This window comes from Seriola dumerili, unplaced genomic scaffold (genome assembly GCF_002260705.1).
Source record: "Seriola dumerili isolate Sdu_G_001 unplaced genomic scaffold, Sdu_1.0 BDQW01000043.1, whole genome shotgun sequence".
In the NCBI taxonomy this organism is placed as follows: domain Eukaryota; kingdom Metazoa; phylum Chordata; class Actinopteri; order Carangiformes; family Carangidae; genus Seriola; species Seriola dumerili.
This window is the reverse complement of record NW_019174298.1, coordinates 3,592,273-3,615,925: the sequence shown is the minus strand read 5'-3', so window position 1 is coordinate 3,615,925 and position 23,653 is coordinate 3,592,273. Positions and strand designations below refer to the sequence as shown.

Genomic DNA, 23,653 nt, shown 5'->3' with positions numbered 1-23,653 from the left:
CATTCATTTATAGTAAGATGTTCAATTACAACAATGATAACTTTAGTTTGAGATTGTGTAAACATGTCTATTCTGTCAACAGGTATGACAATTAAAGAAAGAAAACAACAACATATTAAAGGGAAAGGAATCAACAGCAAGTTGTGATGTTTAGCTGACTATTTGTGCTGTTTTTAAGTAAATGTTCTTATTGTTGTTCTCAGATGACCGCCAAACTGTCAAATATCAACTTTGATGACATCTGATATTTGATGCATTGTAGCTCAATACAGTGTACACATAAAACAGATAAAACTTGCAGCATTTTCTTTCAAAGGATATACAGTAAGTTCAACATTTTGGGAAATAGGCTTATGTAAGAGTTAGATTCATGTACGCTAAATATGAAGCTACCAGCAATGAGTTAGCTTAGCATGGAGACTACAAAATGGGGGAAACAGCTGGCCTGGCTCTGTACAGCAGTAACAAAAAAATAAGTGAGCGTAGAGGTGCTGGTAAGTGGATTTTGTGAGTTTGACAGAGCTGGGGTCGCTGTTTGCCCGTTTCTAGTTTTTACACTAAGTTAAGGTAACAGGCTGCATGTGGTAACTTCATGCTTACAGTGCAGGCCCGGTTAGAGTTGAGGTTGACAATACTTTATTAAGGACTAAATTGCAAATGCTTGCTCTGCTTTACTTGGCATTCAGTTACTCTATTTGTTTTCTCTACAGCTTAACTCCCACCATTCTCACTTATTGAGACAGAGGACTCATGAGAACATTAGTGGAGTGATTCAAAGAGTCGCTGAAAACAGAGCATTTGGGGAGAGAGACCAAGATCTGAGCACAGAGAATAAAGAAACTGCACAAGGAGGCACATGACTGAGCTTTGAATGACCATACTGAGGGAGTCAAACCATGACCTCATAAAAAAAAAAAAAAAAAAAACCCACTGAAAAACACATTTAAAGTTTATCTTTCGATCGACTGTGTCTCTCTGTGTGCTTTTGTTGCTTTAGTTAAGGTATAGTCATGTGTGGTAGTTTTCTGTTGACCCTCCAAGCTCCCCTAGAACATGCTGTGCTTTTCCTTTTTTCCTCTCCTCAGTCAGGCTGCCATCAAAACCTAAATGTGGAAAGGCTGAGGTGCAGTGCTGCTGCAGTAAGTCTTCCACTGACCAACCATGTCTGTTTCCTATCTCTGATTCAAGGCATGCTTATCACACACGCACGTTTGCATGCAAGTACATGTATATAACCAGTGTGAATATTAATTCATCAACTGTGCAAACCAGGATTATAATTCCATTTATTACATCTATTCCAACTGGATTCACTTACCATGTGCTTCTCAGTCTTTCATCTAATCTCTTAAAGAAAATTCTAAGTTGTAAAACAAACATTGATATCTTGAGTGATGATACTCGTTTCCGACAAATTTTGGCTCAGGTGAATGACAGTGGATAAATCATAGTTTATGATTTGGGGACTGGAAGAATCATAAGAACTGCTAATATCCCCAAAGCATCATAAAATGTTTTTACTGCTGAGGGGCTCTTGGCAATGATGTGTCTGTGATTCAACAGATAAAGAAAAATCCTGGAACTATGTGCCATTGAAACGCAGGGAAGACAAAAGAGCAAATAAAAGGAGGATAACAAAAAAATAGAAAAGGTGTCATGTAACTCAGAGTAAAATATCACTTCAATATGGCAGATGAAATGTGTGTATGCTTGGTGATATGCCACAGTGAACTACTGACAAAAAAAAAAAATTGTTTTGCTGTAAATGTGTATTGCTAGCTGTCCATCTTAATAGAAACTCGAAGATAGAGAAAAATGGTCAAACTGTTCAAGGTGTATGAGTATTGTTTGATTGTGACACAGCTTAGTATAAACTTAGGAAAAATAAATTTGTAAAAAAAATTTTAAAAAATGAATGAAGGCTGAGCTGAATCTGGTCAGTTCATCATAAACAAAGAGGGACTGGAAATTCAAATTTACTCTTTTGCCCCTGGTATACCCTTACATGTATTTCAACTCGTTTCAGTAGAAGTATACTATATAGAAGGGGGGTTAGTAGGTATAATTGGGTAATGAGTAGTAAATAATGGAGCAGATATCCACTGCTATCTGGCATTATGAATTTTTCATGGAGCAATGCTGTGGATTTACATCCCCCTGCTGGTTGTAAAGTGTAATTAAAATTACAATTATCAAACAAATGAATCTGAAATGATATAATCTAGTCTCATCAGTGCACTCTGTTTTTAGGCTGATGGCCCTTCAGTATGGGCTGCTTAGTGGTGGCAACATGAAACTTTCTCTTGATACAGCTGACAGTGGAAGCAGTGTTTAAACAGTAAATCATTTTTCACTTATCCGATTTTTACATTTAAAAAAAAAAAAAAGTTGTCATGCCTTCCGAAGTGGTAAAGCATGCAATTAGAGTCTACTCACCTTACTTCGACATGCGCTTCCCTGAGTTACAATGTGCCAACATTAATTACATCCACACCGTGATGATGATTTCTTTCCCCCAGTTTAACACTGTCGCTCGTCTCCTCATCAAAATGCCCGATGAAATCCCCAGAGACATTTCAAGGGTGTGTCAGTCTGAGGTTGAGTTGGGCACGAGGACTTCGCCTGTAAGTAACAGGATATTTTCCCCAGCGTGACCACACATTAACCTTTTTAAATATTCAAATTACTCTGAAGACTGGTCTGGCTCCCCGTTATAACCTCCCACTTCACAATTCACAGACTAATTATCTCATGCTGTTTTTTGAAATGAGTAGTGAAAGCGAACTCCACTGAAGCTCACACTAAAACATAACTAACTAACCAAATCACCAATATTAAAGCCACATGAAGATGGTGTAAAGATGGCACTGAGTTTTCCTTCATTTTAACTCACATAGGCCTTTGAATTTTTTTCTGTTACGTATCTTATTGCATAGGAGATTTTCAAAAAAAAAAAAAATTAAACATGAGTATCTATGCTTTTATTCATATCACAAAATACCTGCAATGTATATATTTTTTGTATGTCTTACATTTCTCTCCATACTTAAGTTCTTTTATGTACTATGTCCAATTTTAGTTTGGCAGACTTTAACATTCTCTACAATAAGTGTCTATACATTCATAAAAAGTTGACTATACCTGTTTAGTTCCTATTCATTACGCAGTATTCCAGTACTCTTCTAATTTAGTTTAGGTGTATTTATCAAAAAATGTATTAGTGCTGCCTGTGTTGGTTTAAAGTTTACCTTGAGTTCCTCTTTAAAAATCCATTTTAAAAAATCTTTAAACGTTACTTCACAACACTTCTTAAGAGGCATCTCAAAAAATAGGAACTAAGTTTTTCCAATTTGTGGAAATTAGCAACAATAAACTGGTGTAGTTTATCTCCCATTAAAGTAGCATGTGACGCTGCATATAGGATGTCAATATGATTTATTATAGATTCTTTGTTTATATTTCTGCAGTGCTCATAGAGCTTGTATAAAAGCTTATATCCCACAAACAGCACATCTTATAAATAAATAGAAAAAAATACATTAACATTCAAAAGACCATATTCCCAGTTACCCACACATTCATTGGTGCCCATCTGAATTAGAAATCCACAGTGAAAAACACAAAAGCAACATTTCAAGTTCTACTTAATTCACAGTGTAGGGGCAGGAACCTCGCCAGAGAATGAAAATAAACAGAGAAAAGTTAATTTAGGGAAACCGAACTGGAACCATACTTGACAATGAAAGCAATTTCTGATTTGCATAATTATGCATAATTATTCTTCTGTAAGATAGGTGTGTAATGTTTTGAAAATCATTAGTTTTACCCAGCACGTTTGACTAGTTTTAAATCTCTCCTGCATTTCTCTTTGTTGCTTACAGTTGCTGGGGAGGGTGGGGTGGAGGGTGGGGGTGGGGGGACTCATGCATCATTTCTTTTGTTTTATCTTGATTACATATGTATACAGTGTGTGTTTTTTAATGAATGAACTCAGAACCAGTGAAGCATACAAAACGTAGAGACCCAGAGAGAATTAAATTATGCTCCAACAGGAAGCTATTCAAAGCAGTAACCTGTGGCTTATTACAAATCTCACTTTAAAAACTGAGCCTGTAGTGTGATTATGTTGTATCCCTCCCATGGCAAGCACAACTCAAATAAGATAGTGCCACATAGCAATGAATTATGCAAAAGTGAAAAGAAAAAGTGAACAGGTGCTCTAGTATTGCTTTACACTGAAAATATCCCTCGCAGCTTCCCTGCCGACTTCCCTTCAGACCTAAACTTTTATAAAGGAAACACCTGGGAAAAGTGTCTCTGGTTTCCCTGCTGTTCAACTGATCAGCGAACAAGAGCAGACCAAGATATCGTCTCAGTTCCTTAGCTTGTAATAACATGGCCTTCATATGAACAACTTATTTTTTCACAGATTTCTTTTTTTTTTTTTTTTGCTTCATCCAGTGTTACAATTTTCAAATCCAGTTTTACTGGGACTAAGATTTTGACACATTCCAGCCCAGTTTGTGTGCTGAAAATCCACAGTGGGCACTGAGGGAAACTATTTTGTCACATAAACTTGGTGGCAGGTGATCAAACAAGAAGTGCATGTGACTGAAACTGAGAACAGTGCTCGTCTTCACACACATGCACTCAGACAGACACGTGCACGTGCGCGCGCGCACACACACACACACACACACACTCCCTCTGCCCAGGACACACAATGTCCATTCATTGTTTTCATATGAACTGAAAGTGTTGGCTCAGTTCACAGAAGTTCTGCTTCATCTTCATCATCCTCAGAGCCTGAGGGTCCCTGGCGAACTTCTTCATACCACTTGTTGGTCAGGGTCTTCATCTGGATCCGGCCATGTAACAGGTCCTGTCACACACACACACACACACACACACACACAGGCACATCAGCACACATTGTAAGAATAAACATGACCATGCAGCTACACAGACTACAAGAGTAGATGGATAAACAAAATAACACATCTTAAAATTCAGTAACCGTGTAGGAACATGCAGGTTACATGTCCATGTTACGGGTGATTTTTTTTAAAGAATAGGAAACTAGAAGGGAATTCAGAGAGCACAGCCCTCTGCCATGGCCAATGTCAAACAATATACACCAGACTTCAGAGGAAAAAAAAAGACTAACAAATTCACAGTAAAAGGATCTGGTCTGATCTGCCCCAAAATTTAATGGGTTTATCCTAGCCCTTGCCCCATCCCTCCACCAAGTACAGTGCAAATTGGCTCAGTACTTTTTGTGTAATCCTCCTGACAGACAAACAAACAAACCGACAAACAAGACACAGGTGAAAACGTAATCTCCTCAGCGGAGCTGATGGACAGAGGTGAGAGATTATTTCCTAAACTTGCAAAACAATCAACTTAGCCTACAGTGAATTACCATCAGGGGCGTAAAGTTTTGTGTCGGTGCTACATTTTAATTTAGGAGGGTACTTACAAAGACTCCAGATGTAAATGAGCCCAGCTGCAGTTAATTTGATTTGCATTAAGTGCTGCAAAATGAGATCTGATGCCGGGCATTTTGACACGTGTAACACGTGTCTGGAAAGCAGTGAAGCGAAAAACAAGTCTTCTGCTGCTGGAATATTAGTTGAAGAGAACACCCAGTGAGTATTCATCCAGCAAAATGAAGTCTACACGTGAGCAAATGTTTGTTAAACAGCCTGATGTTGTGAGCTCAACAAAAAGATCAGTGAGTAAATGAGGGATGAAGGATTCTTTTTTTGGCGAAACCATTTTTAACTTCCATAATTAGACTACTAAATAATGATATAACAGGCTTCATACACTGGACTGGACTTGCTATGAGGTGATTAAAGTCAGTAAAAATACATTTTGGGAAAAAGAAAACAGTTTGAAAAATAAATGGATGCATTGCTGTTTATTTGTTTTGTCTTGTGTGGCTGAATGGACAGCTCATGTAAAGTACCTTAATTAAGCATCTTTTAATTTGCTGCAGTAGGTTGTTGTCTCCCTGTATGTTTTGACCTAGCTAGTCTTTCTCTCTACGTGTGTGTCCAATGAAACAGTGACGCAAATTTTACACCTGCTTTTTCCAGATGTTAAATCTCAAGACGCCTCAGCGGTCAGTCAGCAGGGATGAATATTTTAAAAATGTCCATTCACTTCTTCCATATTTTCAGCTTCTAAACAAAAACCCCTTTAAATACATAGTGCACGAGCCCAAAGCGAAGCCACTTTTCTTCTATTTTACTTCAGTGTGGTCATTTAGTTCTTGAGCAGCTAAAATGGGGCTGTGAATACTTGGTGAACAGCCTCATATGGTTTCAAAAATTAGGTACAAGCTAATCACCTCCTACAGTCTCAACAAAAACAATTACAAGCCTTGTCAAATTGGAATTTACTGATTGGCTGTTGTTTTGAGAGGCATTTCTATTTACTGGACATCAAACCAATATGAGTGCAAAACAATTAAATATGTTTAAGAGATAGTGAACGATATCATGTGGCCTTCCAGGCGTCTCAGGGGATTCCTGTGTGTCTCTCTTTCTCACCTCTTGGGTAAGCCTGCGAGTGAAGAAGGGGTTAAGGTACTTAGCATCAAGCCACATAAAGCCCTTCAGATCTTGTCTCTGGTAGATCTGAGCCTCGTACTCTTCCTCCGTCAGTTCTGATAGGTGCTCCGACTCAATGGTATTACCCTGGAGAGAGAGAAAGAGGAGAGGGAGGGAGAGAGTCAGATAAATAGATAAAATCAAATGAAAGGAGACGTGCCAACAAATGAGATGAGGGTGAAAGACATGGAAGAGAGGAGGGTGTGTGCATGGAAAAGTAAAAACAATAGGACAGCATTGAGGATGGTGGAGTGGAGATCACACAAAGAAGGATGAGGGATGAGAGAGGAAGAGTGGAGAGAGCAAAAGAGCGGGAATCACATCAAAGGGGGCATGAGAGCCGTAAGGAAAAATGGATGGTTTGCTAGATCTAGTTGCTGGTACCCCGGGGTGTAACACTTGGCTTTGGAAGACATCAAACATGCAAATACTATATACACAAGTCATGCAAGCACCACCACAAACCGCCAGTGACCTCAATGGTAGGATGTACTTAAAAAGAAAGAGCCATTCTCTAGAGTTACAGCCAACGGAGCCAAGTGAAATTTTACACACAATAGCTTGCATTCTGGTGTGTCTGGAAAATGATATTAACGCTACTTATTTGGGTTTATTTGTGCATCTCTGTGATGAGAGTGCTGCCCCCCCCCCCCCCCCCCCCCGGCAGTGATACAGTGTCCTTCACACGAACCACAATCAGCCCTTTGATGTTTTTTCCCTCTGAATAGAACAGTAATAGTCTGATGGCAGATGAGAGGACGCCGCAGTGAGTACCAACAATCTGTTGATGTGTGTGTTTGTGTATATTTCTGTCATATGCTACTTTTGGGGAAAATTTTCAGACTAAAGACCAGTTAACTTGGGATGACTTGTGAGAGAGAGGACAAAAGCTGTGTCTTGTTTTGGAAAAAGCTGATATCTAGGTCAGTGCTTAACGTTAAGGTTAGACCAAGGCAAAGGACTGTGTTAGGGTTAGGGTAAGTCTCCAGGAAATTAATCTAAGTCTCTGTAATGTCCCCAAAAGTGACCTATGGCAAGATATATCTCTGTGTGTGTGTGTGTGTGTGTGTGTGTGTGTGTGTGTGTGTGTGTGTGTGTGTGTGTGTGTGTGTGTGTGTGTGTGTGTGTGTGTGTGTGAAATCAAAGTGCTTCATCCATTACCATTTTCTCTGTCTTGCTGAGATTGATGTCTTTCTTGTTCTTACGCCGTGACTGGCTTTCCTCAATGTCCATAATGCGGATGAGTGGCATCGTCCCGCCTCCCAAGAGGAGGATGGTAAAGAGTACGATAATGATGGTGGTGGTGCCGATGAGCTGCCGTTTCTCAATGGGCTCCAGGCCGAGATGAAGGCTCAAAGCGTAGGGGATAGCTCCTCTCAAACCTAACAGATAGAAAAAGGCGGAACAAGACTGTGAAAGGGCAACACAAAAACACATATGTAAACTGAAACCTGACACTTGATATGTTTTAACTGTTTCATTTGTTTGTTTCTAACATATTAGGGCTGTAAATAACAAATATTTTCATTATTAATTAATACTATGATAATTTATTCTATGAAGTGACTAATTGTTTAGTCTTTGTTTTTATCTGACCAACTGCCCAAATCCCAAAGTTGTCACATTCGGGAAGGTAGAATCTGAGAATGTTGAAAAACTACTAAAATGATTAATCAGTTATTGGAATAGTTGCAGATTCTATTTCTAGTGGTGCTCATGCAAGTTGCAGCCTATCCAATAGGTCTGTCTGTGTAGTGTGTTGTTTTACTATTTTATATCTTTTTCTGCCTTTTAACTTTTTCCTTTTTTTTTTTTTAAACTATTCTTTACCTTCTTATATAGGATTTTTTGTTTCTACTATATGGTGGGTGGTGGTTTTTATATATGGCATGTAAGCTACTGGATACCTGGATTTCTCTCAGATAAAATATAATAAATAATGAAGTATCTATCTATCTCTATCTGATTCATTTTTTGTCAACTAATCATTCCAGTTATAAATGTAAATCAGTATTTGAGTGTATTTCCTTGTGAAACAAAGCAAATTGAATTGAATGATCAAAAATACACTTATTGGAATAATATGCAAATGGTCAGAGTTGGAAGAGATCCTTCTCTTATTGAAACTACTCTTACAAGCAGCATTTTCTCGGTTGAGTAGTCGGCTCACATTATCACTTTCCTTTTATGTTTTTTGTGTGGCTGGTGGTGGGTGGGGCTTATTCATGAACTCTGAGACATTTTGTAGTGCTAGGTCTGTGACCAGACTTTTGGACCCGACTGTATGCGGCAATGTTGTGGGACAATTTATGTTGAGCTGCTGCTGGACAGAGAGATGGAGCATGCCCAAGATTGTCTGCTTACCTGTCTGTTGTTAATTGCTAAGCTAACTACCTACAGAGAGTTTTTATCAAAACAAACCTTGAATGAGAATATCTTCAAAACTCACTGTTAGTGTGGCAGCTTTCGGGGGTTCTGTTAGAGCAAGCCCCAAACACCTCACAGCCTGCTACTGAAGCCCTATATCTGTTTTCCCTAGTTGTGACTCAGGCTCCAACAATTATTTTCGTTATCCATTACTCTGCTGATTATTTTCTTGCTCTATAAAAAGAGTGCCCATCACGGCCAAGCCAAAGTGACATCTTTGAATTGTTTTGTCTAACTAAAAGTCCAAAACCCGATGCTTAAAAAAAGGATAAAACAATGAACTGATGACCCCAACGGCTGCAGCTTAATTTTCTGTCGATGGACTCAGACTTGTTTCATCCCCAGCTGTTAATACTTTCATTTTCACAGCCACACTTTGTTTGGGCAATGGCCACAGCTTAAGCACTAAAAAAGAGCCATTTTTGTAATATACTGATCAAACAGTTTGTTGCATCATCTCACCACTAAACCACATGATGAACATCATTTTGGGTGTGATCTTGTGGTCTCTGAAAAAGTTCAGCAGGAATGACAGAGGGAAGATGTTGACCGCTCGGCCCAGAAGAACCAGGACCTGCCGAGAGAGTCACAGCTGTAACACTGACAATCGAGGGAACAAGCTGAAACACCATTCAGATAAGATTTTATTTTTTAAATGTAAGAGCACTTACTATGCACCAGATGACAAAGGATATTTCAAAGTTATGAGGGAAGCTGAAGATGGAGAGACCGAGGAAGGCAAACACACATGTCTCTGAAAAGAGAAGTTGAAAAATTGTGTTGAGAACTTATTGTAAAATAAAAACAAAGGGGAGCTTGGGAGAATAAGAAGTAACTCACTGACCACACATGAAGGCCACTGTGCGCAGTGTCTGCTGCATGAGGATCTGGGTGACAGGAGACAAGTTGTGATGGGTGTAGTGAGACATCACAATTCCCGCAAACAGGATAGACATAATTCCTGTAGGTAGAGAGAAAGCATGGTTTTTTTTAAATAGTCATAATAGTCAGACGTACAAAACTCCTCTTTGAGATGTGTAGTGTATGTAAGTATGTGCCTGTGTATGCATGCACCCACCAGACAGTTTGATGCCCTCTGCCAGGCCATAGGGTAGGTATGCAAAGATTATCATCATACCAAACTCCAGGGAGGGAGTCTTCCTCAGGTCAAAGTGCTTTAAAAACTGGTCACAGAGTTAGGGAAATTAAATAACATCGGATGAAAAATAGACAAACAGGAATATCAAGTACACACACACACACACACACAGACACACACACACACACACACACACACAGACACACACACAGACACACAGACACACAGACAGACAGACACACACACACACACACACACACACACACACACACACACACAGACACACACACACAAGTCTGGATACAAGTGCTGAGATGAGTCCAGTGAGGGTTCCCAGGGCAGCAGATCCAAAAAACATTTTAAGAAAATAACTCAACGCTTGCAAAAAAGTCTCCCAGCCCGTTACCATGGAGTTGTCTGAGCGGGAAAAGAAACCCTCGGCTGTGCTGAAAGACAAAAGAAAAAAGAAAAAAAAGAGAGAAAAATGACAAATGAAGCCACATTCTTTGTTGTTGTACCGCTATCTGACCCTAGAGGGCAGAAACACTCCACCACTGAAACCTACAAACTCACACAGTTTGAGAGAGAGAGAGAGAGAGAGAGAGAGAGAGAGAGGGACTGTGTGTGCGTGCGTGCGTGCGTGCGTGCGTGCGTGCGTGCGTGCGTGCGTGCGTGCGTGCGTGTGTGAGTGGATTAGAGTGTATGCAGAGTTTGTAATCCCATCAAAATCCTGTTGGCTAAACAGAAGTTGGCTGTATCGTATCACCCCAATGACTTCACAGGAATGTAATTTGAAGGGACTTTTTATGAAATTGTGCCACACAGAGAACACATTTGGATCCTAGCCATTGCCATTGAATGTTAAATGTACATTTTATCACATCTTGAAGAGTAGCATTACTTTTAAGCACATCTGGAGCTGTAAAGCACCAAACCTATAAAACAAACATAAACTATAATGGCACAGTAATGCTCAAGCATTTCCTTTGTAACATCTGTGACATCGTTTGCAGCAAATAAGTGGTGAGCTACCAAACTCTCCCACTTTGTTTATTCTTTGGACTTTAATGTAGTTGTGTGAAAAGGATTTATCATCATATCTGTATCCCAACAAATAACATTTTTTGATGTTTTATAGTTGTAGGAACAGAGAAAATCTATTAATTATTCATTTAAATCCTTTTTATAATTGCCAGTTATTCAGACAAATAGACAGACAGCACAGAGTAACTAATCATCATAATCAATCATAATAATGATAATATGACAAATAATCTGATTTCAGTGCTTATTAACAAGCTTCCAGGCAAAGGCATTAACTGTGTGGCTGCAATGAAAGACTGGGCCAAACTGTAAAGTAGCTTTCTAAGAAAGCCAGTCTGTGAAGTGCTAACAACAAGCAAATTGCCAGGGTTGTTCGGCCTATCTATTATTCATGCATTCATTTACTCTACAGGGGCATGCAGACACTTGAGAACATTTTGCACATTTAGCTGGTTGTGAGTAGGAGAGATAAAGCAGCAATGAAGTGAGTACAGAGACAGCAGATAAGATGACAGTGATGCGTACAAACAAGGCATTCCTGCCAACTGTCTGGTTCCATCAAACTTGTCTGTCAAGATTTTGTTTCAAGGGGTGTGAAGAAAACAGTCTGTAGATACAACCCAGCATTGTTAACACTTAGCAACACTCCAAATAGGCTGTTACTAAAATCTATAGCAGGTTTCCTGACAGATAAAGATAAAAGCGTCAAAGGGACTGTTTATTTAGCATCATTGCCATAAAGCAGATTTTCTGATATGACACAGATGCCATGAACATCCTCCAGGAACAACATTTACATTGCTGAGTGTCACTGTTTGTATGTGATGTTTACTGCTCTGGGGTAAATAATTGCACCCTATATGAGAATATATGTGCTCACAGCAGCAGATAATAAAATAAAAATACTAAATCTTGTCTACAAGTCATTCGGACAGACTCTGTTGGGTAGCTGTGAGTTATAGAAAGCTAAAATGAGTTGTAATTGTAATACAGTTGTCCAAACACATTGGTGGTCACCGTATGTTGAATGTGCATTAGCCTGACTAACTTGGAGTAAGCTAACACATTGTTATTGTAATTTGTATTCACTATTGTTTGTTGTGCAGCACTTTGATAACAGCTGTTGATGTAGGACTTTGTTCTTGTAGGTTTAGTTTCACTGCTTATTGTCTTGTGTTGCTAATATATAGCCACACCTTGCCCTATGTGGAGCTGTGTGAAGATCACGCATTTACAAATGTAAATAAGCCTATATGTATTCTGTTGACTAAACAAGCCATGAGCGAGCAGATCAAGATTCTTACTTAGTGAGGACAATGGAGACAGCGTCATTGAGGATACTTTCACCAAACACCAGCATGTTGAGGACCGGGTCCACGTTGAGGGCGTTAAAGATGGCGATGGTAGCTACAGGATCCACAGCTGAGATCAGCGAGCCAAAGGCAAAGCTACAGCATGGCAGGAGAGACAATGAGTTTAATACTGATGAAAGACACTTTTACAGGCATGTATATACAAACACATATGGGCAGGGACGAAACATTAACATAGCCAATGGAGAAAGGGAATGTGCCCCGATCATATTCAGTAGATAAGGTCACACAAATAGGCTTTGAGTTGTTGTAAGAATTTGGTGCATACTCTTCCCTGTCTAAGAAGTTTCTGCAACACAGACATACATGACTGAAAACACATTCTTATAGATGAAGGAAATGAATAAGCAAAAGCCCTGCTTGAATGCATGAAACACAATGACACTGAGCAGTGAGCACCAACAAGTACACACACTTACACGAGTACACAAAAACTCATGGGTGTGGAGTAGCATGCTTTTTATGTGTCAGTCACTGTGTCTCTAGCAGCCATTATCCTATTGTCTGGAACTTGCTAATTGACTCTTAAGCTTGAGTTTTGCTCTATCAAACTTTACAGCACACTGAAGATGTCATTGGTTGATATTACTTTTGAACACAACTATCCAATTCCCCTTTAAGTCATTTTCGACACAAATATTTTTTTTAAAAAAAGCTTACCAGTACAAAAGTTAAATCCCTAGGGGTTTGGAGATATCCGGTTATTCTTATACAGGGATGTAAGAAACATATTAATGTTAGTTAGTATAGAAAACAAACACTCACCTATCAGTCATACTCATCTTATAGATCACATCAGCCTGAGAAAAAAAAACAAAGTGTAACTCTTGTTGCAACTCTTAGAGGATTCTAATTAACAAAGGATGTATTAATGGCTACACATTTCAATAAATCTCATATTGTGTGATTAAACCAGGAAAGTCTGAAAATATTCAATCAAAACACAAGTTCACAAAAGTTTATCTGAACAGGCCCTGGCAGCGCCAGAGTTGTTAACAGATACTGCTAAAATTCTTACCTGCCCAAGGAAATAGATACCCCCTCCAACTATGAAGGCAGAGATAGCTGTGCCAATAACAGCAAAGAGGGTAATGGAGCCGATGTTCTGGAAGAAGTTCCCCTGAACATACATGGACACATACCTTCAGTATTCATAGGCTTAGTAACATGAATTATACAACATGCAGCCAGTATTAAAATGAAGAGTAGGACACAGTAACAGTACAGAGAAAATAGTTTGGCCTATAATTACACTGCAAGTAATGAAACATAATGCATCTGGAAAGGACTGTTGCCTTTTAGACCTGTCTGAGATATCAGTGAATAGAGAGGGAAAACAAGACAATCCAGACTGTAAAAAATAAAAATAAAATGTTACAAGCCAGGTTCTGGCATTCTTCTTTTCTTTTGGTGACTTTAATTGTTTCTTTTGTTCTTTTTGTGCACATGTGGAAAACTGATTTATATGCCTAAATGCTATGTTTAAATGAGTACTTTTGAGTACATCACATTCATAATGTGCCTAGCATTGTCTTTCAGCTGAAGGTGTTATGCTGTGTAAATGCTGCTTCATGCACACATTCTGCCATACCTTATGTAAAGAATATCCAGATTCAAAGATGATGGGCGGCAGGAGCAACAGGAAGAACATATTTGGGCGGAACATTTCCTCCTCCTTTTAGAGAAGGACAAAGTTACACACAGTCTACATTTTAATAGTACAAAAGCAGCAGTTGTCATGTGACAGACTAGTGACTCTAACCTCAGCTTTGAGCTGCATGCTGGTTGATACTAACAAGAGGGAAAACGTACTGGTGTGAAGCTGGGAGTAGAATAAGAAATCCTTTTACATTGAACAAGAATTAATACCTGGAGTTAGGTTTACACAATCAAAATGAAATAATTTAATTAAGTTGACTAAATTCAATTAAACTGAGTTAATTAATTAAATTTCATTAAATTGACTTACTGAAATAGATTGAAATTAATGTCATTAAATAGACTAAATTCAATTAAATTGAATTAACTTACATCAAATTTGCTAGGTTCAATTAAGTTGAGTAAAACTAATAAAACAATAAATTAAACTGACTAAAAATTGAATGAATTTACTCCATCAAATTAAATTGAGTTAGATAAAATAAAATAAATATAATTAAATTCAGACAGACCCTACAGAAACATATTGCCTCCGGCCAAGGCTGTTGCCAGTGCAGAGGCATAATAAATTACAAATCAGAACATTTTGAAGAGGAATAGAGTCTACTCAATACAGTGAACAGGAAACATTATTCATTTAACAAATTACTTGGACTGAGTTGTTACACATTCATTCAGGCCTTGTCATCTTGAAGCCTACAGTGGTCTTTAATCCAAACACAAATCCTAATGCTTATCAGCATCGTATATGAGCAAATTATGTGTTTGTCACTGAATGAAAAAAAAAACATGTGCTTGTGGTTATTATGTAGTCCTCAACAAATACTTGTTACTATTCGTCTGACTGATGAAAGTCGGTTCAGTGATCATCAGCTGACTTTATACTTAGTCATGGAAGAGGGGAAAGGGTGACGAGGGAGGCCATGCCGGAGCTGTTAGTAGCAGCCCTTAATCTGACAAAACAAATTTGGATGTTGACTCCAGGATGACAAACAACAACGAACCTACACACACACACACGCACGCACGCACGCACGCACGCACGCACGCACGCACGCACGCACGCACACACACACACACACACACACACACACACACAAGGTGTTTGTCAGGTGCTTGCCTGCCAGCCAATTCATGTATGCACTTTAACACAGATACTGACAGGCTCTCTCACACATACTGTAAAAAGGGTGTGAATACCTACAAAAGCCTTTCTTATCTCTCAGTCTCTCTCAAACACACGCATGCAAACACACATACAAAGTATCCCGGCGATCTGAGCTCTCTGATTATTTCAGCAATATAATGAAATCATTGTTGCTTCTCAGCTAAATGGGCCAGCCTCCCAGATCAGGCGTAGGCATCATGTGCCTGTGCATTACGCTCTGGCTGCCAATGTGTCTGTGCATGATGCACCATGTGTTCTTGTAAAAGCCAATATGGGAGTGTGCATGTTTGTGTATGTGTGCTGTGCATAATCTGTGTTAATAATGAAAAAGTCAATATACTGTATCCATTAGTGAGTGTTAATAGGGAAGATCTATTTCTGGACTGTGGTGGACATTACAGTTGTGTCTGTCAGAAAGATGGAATACAGCAGGCCCATATTTACTCTACCCAGTCAACAATCTCTCTCATTGTATTATGGGAGCCGGTTTTGACAGTTGGTAGAGCCTGACTCTCAATCGCAACAGCGACAGTAGCAGAACTGCAGACAATCACTTCCACATTTGACGTGTGTTCCCTAAAAACGATCCGCTTCTGCAACAAGTGTTGTAAAAATTTCTGAGGAACGATTTGCTATACCTTAACAAAGAGTAACTGCTGTGACACGGATGATAATGTGATTCACTCTCTTCTGACAACCACAGTTTTAATCTATAATTATCTATTATTTGATATAAATTACTAAAATTTGAATGAATCAAATGCAATGAAAAGTACAAAAAGGATATGAAAAATTATATGATTAGCTTCTTAATCTAATCTTCTGAATTTCTAATCTATTTCTTCCCATCTAACCAATTATTCAAGGCCCAAAAAGACCCATAAGACCATGAAGTGACTGGCAAATGAGAGGAGACAATACCCCAGCACATTGTTTAATTAAAGACCATGCAGTGCACTGACTTTTGCCTGTCAAAATGGCTTTGGCTCCACTTATAAATTTGGATGACACCAACCTACACTATACCAGAGACAAGCTCTTTAAAATGGGTCAGGCATAGAGGATAGCCTATAGAGGATGTATGCTAGAGTAAAACAAAGCTAGGCTCCTGCTTACTTTGTCTCATTATGCATTTAAATATCAGGAAAAGTAGGCCAGCAAGGAATGTTCTCAGGTTAACACCTTTTCTTGACATTTATCTCCAGCAGAACTCTACCCTTCAGGTTAGGTGAAAGGTCAGGAATGAATATTAACACCTGACACAGAAGAAGGTATGCCAGGCATGCGCTACAATCTGACATCTACAGCAGTACTTGCAGTACATGCATGTATACATACTGTTCACTGCCACATATAAGAATTCACTGAACAAGCACACACAGACTCTGCATACACGCATCTACACAGATTTGAATAAATACACTTCAACAAGCAAGTACTTCTGAGAATTTGTCTAAGAGACTGATTTTAGTAGGGCTGCAATTAAGAGTTAAAATCATTAACCTGTCAATTACTTATTCGATTAAGTGACTGATTATTTAACAAAATGTCAGACTGAATTTTAAAAAATGCACATTACAATTACTCAGAGCCTAAGGTGACATCTTCAAATTGGTTGTTGCTTTAGACAAACAGTCCAAAACCTGAAGATATAATTTTTACAATGATATAAAACAAAGGAAAACAGCAAATCATCAAATTTGAGAGGCTTGAACCAGCAAATGTTTCTATATTTGCTTGATAAAAAACTTAAACAACTGACCAATCATCAAAATTGTTGATTATTAATGCTGTGTCGATTGACTAAACCTGAAACCACGATGAAAGGTTGTGGAATGACAAGGGGTAATGAGAGGGGTAATATCAGGAGCACTGATATTGAAAGACAGCAGAGAAATATGTGTTGTAAAAGAAGGAAAGATGAAATGGATAAATCCAGAGAGCAGAGGATGGGCATACTCTAGGGAAGTGCTGAGACAGAGCTTGAACTAAATGAGAAAAGATGAATGCCAAAGATGAAGGGAACACAGTTAAAAGAGGGTCGAGAGATAACAGAAAAATATGAGCGGGAACGATGGAGAGACCTTCGTTCAGAGTACAGGCTCCCTGGAGGCTCGGCTTTGACACACTGTGACATCACCACATGGGAAAAAGGCCCCTGAAACCACAATTAAAACTGCTCTCCTTGTGTGTCTCTCTCTCTCTGCGGCGTGGGAGAGATCTATTAAAAGTATGTGCTGCCCTTTGGGGCTTAAAACACACCACTGCAGTCACTGAGGAGAAATGATGAGCCCAGATTATACAGTGCATGCTAGAATGCTAAAACAGAAAGAAAACTAAATTATTATCTGAAGTACACTGTAGATGGAAATACATTCACCTATGCATCTCTCTCTGTGCTTTGCCTAAGAGACAAAGTGCTGCTAGCGTGTTGCTTCGTACCAGCATGCTATTTCTTCTTCAATCTGTGTCAGAGCACAGGGGAGAGATGGGCAAATGAGAGAAAAGGAAAAGCAGTGAATAGTACCAGAAAAGCACATAAGGGAAAAGCTTCTCTTCATATGCAGGAGTGCAGAGAGAGGACTGGAAATAGAGAGGTTGGTAGGAAAAAGCCAAGAAAGCAGATTGTTGGTGAAAGGCGAGGGCAAAGACAGAGATGACAGGATGCGGCTGCCTGAGGGGTTTGCGCACCCTCGGTGGTTTGGAAGGCATTCCTGGAGGCTTGCTAGATTAGCCAAGTGTGCCGGTGTCAGAAACATGCTAGCTGCAGAAGAAGACACAAGCCATAAACATTGGTAGCTACAAGCATCCGGTTTAAACCTGCAAAATGAACTTGTGATTGAAAAGAAGGAGACCAACTGTGACAGCGGTTGATCAGGGAGGACAGATGCCTTCCATTAACTGTGATGGTAAAACATGGACCTTTAAGTAAGTGCACTGTATGCACAATTTCAAAAGAGTTGCAGTTGAAAAAAGTGATGGTGACAGAATCACAGTTTTGCCACTGGCTGTGTTACTCACTGAACAGGTTACATGGTGCACCCTGCTCTTAGGGGCTCTCTGAAAAACAAATAGGTCAGACATAATGGATTTGCATCATGGCCTGGGTCTTTTGAAGTCTCCACCGGCCTATTAAACACGCATATCCACGCTCCTGCAAAGAAGCTTCTCCATATCAGTGTGTGACTTCATTACACTCTACTCAGGCAGTTTTTATGAAGCTGGTTAGAGACAATTGATCATGACGCCACCGCCTACAGTATGTGGACAGGTGAGCTCGTCTGCTTGCTGTAAGTTAAACACAAACACGGATATAGCAGGCTAAAGATTCACATGATCGGGGCAAATGGGGGAAAGGGGCTCGGGGGGCTCTGGTTACTAGTGCCAATGACTCAGCAACACCCTGGAGCCCCCAGGCTAAAAAACAATGGGCCCCTGTGTGAAAGAAACACTGACACAACCTGTCCCCTTTTCCTCCCTCCCCCTCACTCTACATCTCTCTCTTTCTACCTCCCTTGTTCATTTGTTCCCTCTCTCACTGGCAGAGAACAAGGAATGTTAATTAAAGGCTGAGATCCAGGGGAAAAAAAAGGAGGGCTCGCAGGGACACCGAGGGAAAGACACCAAGCAAAGAATAGTGTGTGTCAGTATGGCTAGGTAACAGAGTGGAGATAGAGAGATGAGATTTGTAGCAAAAACAGCGACCAGGAAATTAATGACTGAGGAAAAAGACGGGCATGGAAAGAGAGATAAAAACGACGACAGATGTTTACTGGGTTGGGGTGGGGTGAGTGGGGGGTTCCCGGGAATTTTGCTGTGGGATAAACTGCATCATACAAGAACTAGAAAAAGCATGTTTTCAATAAGCCAACACTTGAGCTGTGGTGACATTTCCCATGACCCTTAGCATAAATTTAATATCAAGAATGCAGTGAGTATAATTCTTTTGTTGATGGATTTGAAACTTTGTCTTATAATTCAAAGGTTTACACTGAATAAGATACAATATCTACACAGAATAAACCTGCATAGGTGTGTGCATGCTGTTCATGTTTTGTGTGTAGAGGAATGTGTTTGTTTTTCTTCAATCATAATCAAACCAAACTAAACACCATTAATTGCTAATTATGTCTATGAACAATTATCGCAGCCAGTACGGTGTGAATACAAGAAAGAGAGTTGTGGAGCCGTGTGCGAACAATCAAACACCATACCTTCCAGTTGGCTAGTTCCTGGAACTCAATAATCTTGATAAAGCCTCCCATTAGAATCCCTAGAAAGAGCAAGGATACAGGAAAAACAATACCACTGTTTAAATATTTTACTACTTCATATGAACATTTCAATACAATCAGAACACAGATGGGGTGAAAACCTGAGGCAAAGTGCTAATTTAGTGGTTAAAACAAATGGATGTCTAGCAAATGTCCACCATGGTTCAGGGATAAATTAGATACAAAGAATCTAAAAGGGCTACAGTCTTAGTTTTTGTCTTTGAGAAAGTCCCCTTGGGCCTTCAGCTCTCTTGTTACACAGCCCCGCAGAACATTAATTAAACAGGCGAGGAAAACACAAAGATTTGTAAAGGGCAGAGAGAAAGAGAGAGATAAGATGGAAAAAGAAACGAGTAGAGCAGTAAAGAGTATAAGCGTCAAAGCACTGTGTAAGACCCAAATATACAGGCAATGGAATGGGATAGCGCAGAGGAAGACACTGACAATGACTGGATGAGAGAGAGGAAGTGATGAGGAAGGAAAAGCCGTCCTTCTTGATTTGTAAGCAGAGTGTTATCTCTCTTCAGCAGAGCCCCACGCTCCAATCACTGATAGGAGCTCCGTCGCATATGTAGCATGCAGGGCACAAAAGAGGAAAAGGCCCCCAGGGTCAAGACAGATGTGTGTCGCTGAATTTGAGCGAGTGTAACTGTGCAAACATGTTAAGAGGAAGACAATGGGGGGATTTAGAGGAAGTAGAATTAACCTGAGGTGACCTCACTCAATCAGCAAAACTGTATCTCCGGAAAATGTCCCTTTCCCAACACCGCCCAACCCTCCCAACCCCCCCAAGAAAAAATAATAAAAGAAAATAAGGGTTTCCTAGAGAGCTGTTCAATACTGAAAAAGTATACATTTGATTCTGCCTGTGCAGGCAGATCAACATGTTACATAAGAAGTACTCACCAAGGGACACGACAGCCACACTCTCTGGAAGAAAATGCAGCTTGAACTTGATGAGCAAGTGCACCAATATGATGCAGATACCTGGTGTCGGTGGGAAGAGCAAAAACCACTGAGTGAATATTTAGGACAAATACGTCCACGTCTGGACCACCATGTCACACCAACTCACATCAGCCCAAAAATAGCCCCCACATCATATTGAGTTAAGATCTTTTCTCTGGCTGCTTTCCTTCAAACAACCTACCGCAGACAGGCCAGAGATGTCTAAGACAAACATATCATCAAATTAGTCTAACTATAAAAAATATTTTCTGCAAATTAATTCAAATACACTTGCTTGACATGAATATGGCTACAAAGCAGTTGCTTGACATACAAATTATAGTTCTGTGACTGTACAATGAAAAGATAATTGCCCCAAATTAAAACATAAAATTAGCTTGTGAAAGTACCATAGGCAACCATGTATATCAATGTGCTAAATCAGTGCTTACGCATATTAGCATAATTATGATGACAAACCCCAAGGCCACAATGAAGTAAAATAAACGGCAATTCATACATTTGGTGAAAATGCAGTGCAGCAAATGAGATAATCGTGAAAACGTGTATGCAACACTGAAGCTAGAAGAGGTCGGTTCATCAAAGCTGGACTGTGTTGTCATAAGGGAGATGTTACATTCAGGCCTATTTAAAGCATGCACACTCATGGAGGGGAATGGAACATCATGTTATTATGGTTTACAGGAAGTGCTATTTAGGACTAACGTGTTCTTTCTAGATTGTACTCTGAGGCGGTTTCTCATCAATGACCTGTACTATCTCAGTCAAACCACTTATGAGTTGGTATTTACTTCCCTAAACAAATGCCTATGATTTCCTGCATGTTGTGCCTCTCGAAACCAATCAAATGTTTTTCACGATGAAAAATTTTGTTCAAGACAAAATAACATTTTTAGGCATCTACAAAGTGAATGGGTTTAATTGGTAACCTTATGCATGATTTATGCCATTTCCTTGCTCTAAACCCTTACAGTGGTAAGCATGTGACTTAAACTGCAGTGAACTAAAGTGCATAATGGGCACTTTGTGTGCCTGGAGAAGCATTTCATGACCTTACTCATATTAATGTGTAACCACATCCTTTCCTTTATCCACTTCCTCCATCCTGAATCACCATCCACACATTTGATTTAATGAAACACTCAAGTGGCTGTACATTTGCCCTTTATTATTAGCTGTAGGAGGTCTAAGCTATGCATTTTGCATGAACCACATTTATGTTGGCAGTAACAGATTGAAACATAGACATAAAAAAAAGAAGAAAAAGAAATGTCAGCGTCTAGCAGCTGTTCAGCAACGCAGTAACAGTGAGGCTACCTACCAATAACCAGCAGGCTGAAAAATATGGTCAACCCGCTGGACTGCTCTTCTTCTTGGGCCTTGACCCCTGTCTGCACAGGGAGAATGGGCTTCGGGGTTGGGGGTGCTGGGGTCGTTGGCTTGACAGCAGGTGTTGTAGAGTGGAGGGTCTCATTGCTGTAGTTATCAGTGTCATTGGACTTGCTGCAAGGTGACAGTCAGGAGCAAAAGCATGTTGGTGTGAAACATTACATAGATAGATAGATAGATAGATAGATAGATAGATAGATAGATAGATAGATAGATAGATAGATAAAGCTCTGGACTCACTATACATTGCAAATTACAGACTTTACACTGTGTTACTTTTAAAGGTATAATTTATGCAAAGTAGTCACTTTTGGATGTTACAACAACTTAATTCAATTTTAATCATTAATGGTTAAAACCACTATACTATTGGGACTCAAATGAAGGGCGCTTGGAAAAGTGTGCATACATTTAGAGGTGGTAAAAGCAGTTAGGTCAAGATGGTCCTCGACAGTGTTTTTCAATCAGCTCACATATTGACACCTTTGACACTTTCAGTACTGCCTTTGAGTTGTTTCCCATTTAAGTAATGCTGCTGAGGTTGTTATTAGGTTAGGTAAAACTGAATATATTTCACCAGCATAGACAAGAAGGAGAGAAATAACTTGTGATGCAAAAAATTTTCATCTTTTCTGTGGAGTATTCATGGTCTGACTCACACATACATTGTATTTTAACTGACATAAACAGATACATGTCTAGGTTTTGTTTTGCTTGAGCTATGTGTGTATAAATGTGTATATTAAACTTGCGAGGCTGTGTGTATATGAGTATTTAATTTCCATTACTGGGTATCTCATTTGTTGGTGTGTGTTATTCATATTTGCATGAGGTGGACTAACTGTGCTGTTAGATACTATTCAAGCTGGTATAAAAGTTTGCGCTGTTACAGGGGTTAAAACAAATACGTACACTGCTTATATAGCTGTATCAAATAAATATCTGTGAGGACTGTCAACTGTTATTACGTGATGCAGCACACGAAACCTGTTTTGTAGCTTCACAAATGGAGCTACAGCTAACTAGCTATATTGGGCCAAGCTATCCCAAAGATAGAATATTGAATTCAGTAATTATTGTCTCAGACCTGACAGACTGTCCACCCTTCTGTGGGACGTTTGAACCGTGTCCATGTTCTTTTTCCTTTATTATCAATGTTTGGTGGTTTTCAACTGGATCCCTTTTCACCTTTCCTCCGTCGTCATCTCTCTCAGTCAAGTCCAACGACTTTTCTCTCTCAACTCGTTCTAGCACGCATGGATTTACGAATAACAACAAAACGGACAGCAACACAACTTTATGTCCAACGCCTCTCATTCTCAAACTAGTCAGTTTAGACCCAAAAGAAGCGTTTTGTATTAAAAAGAACAGGCAGTTCCATGTCGACAGCTCCATGTATCTGTTGACATCATGACTCCATTTCCTGGTGAACCTTAAGCAGGGAGTTGTAGTCTTTACGTTGCATGAACGGCATTCAAGAATGGCAACGAAACAAAGAGATGCCGTTTGATACAGCTGCTGTTGTCCAATTACACGTGCTTGTTTTTGTCACGGTGGATAAAGTTTCACTTTCGACGGTTCAAATCAAATGTCGATGCAAACCGCAAATCTTATACTCTTTTTCCCATGAGTCA

The 23,653-nt window shown here is 39.5% G+C and overlaps 1 protein-coding gene across 1 annotated transcript; it reads right to left on the bottom strand.

Moving 5' to 3' along the window:
- Positions 1 to 3,418: 3,418 nt before the first annotated feature.
- Positions 3,419 to 23,633, bottom strand: slc9a8 (solute carrier family 9 member A8). Its single transcript, XM_022739251.1, has 16 exons — positions 23,107 to 23,633; positions 21,952 to 22,133; positions 20,568 to 20,648; positions 19,602 to 19,660; positions 14,152 to 14,235; positions 13,579 to 13,680; positions 13,326 to 13,360; positions 12,492 to 12,635; positions 10,448 to 10,589; positions 10,123 to 10,228; positions 9,889 to 10,005; positions 9,716 to 9,798; positions 9,507 to 9,618; positions 7,779 to 7,999; positions 6,558 to 6,704; positions 3,419 to 4,882 (listed from the first exon to the last, which is right to left on the bottom strand). Exons 1-16 carry the CDS (start codon positions 23,412 to 23,414, stop codon positions 4,769 to 4,771), a joined length of 2,037 nt encoding a protein of 678 aa, XP_022594972.1. The 5' UTR covers positions 23,415 to 23,633; the 3' UTR covers positions 3,419 to 4,768.
- Positions 23,634 to 23,653: the final 20 nt, after the last annotated feature.

Excerpts from the sequence above, each read along its gene's own strand:
- slc9a8 (XM_022739251.1), bottom strand. The coding sequence starts at position 23,414 with ATGGAGCTGTCGACATGGAACTGCCTGTTCTTTTTAATACAAAACGCT. Across the intron at positions 13,681-14,151 it reads CTGGATATTCTTTACATAAG|GGGAACTTCTTCCAGAACAT; the intron begins GTATGGCAGAAT and ends ATGTATGTTCAG. Across the intron at positions 9,619-9,715 it reads CCTTTGTCATCTGGTGCATA|GTCCTGGTTCTTCTGGGCCG; the intron begins GTAAGTGCTCTT and ends CTCTCTCGGCAG.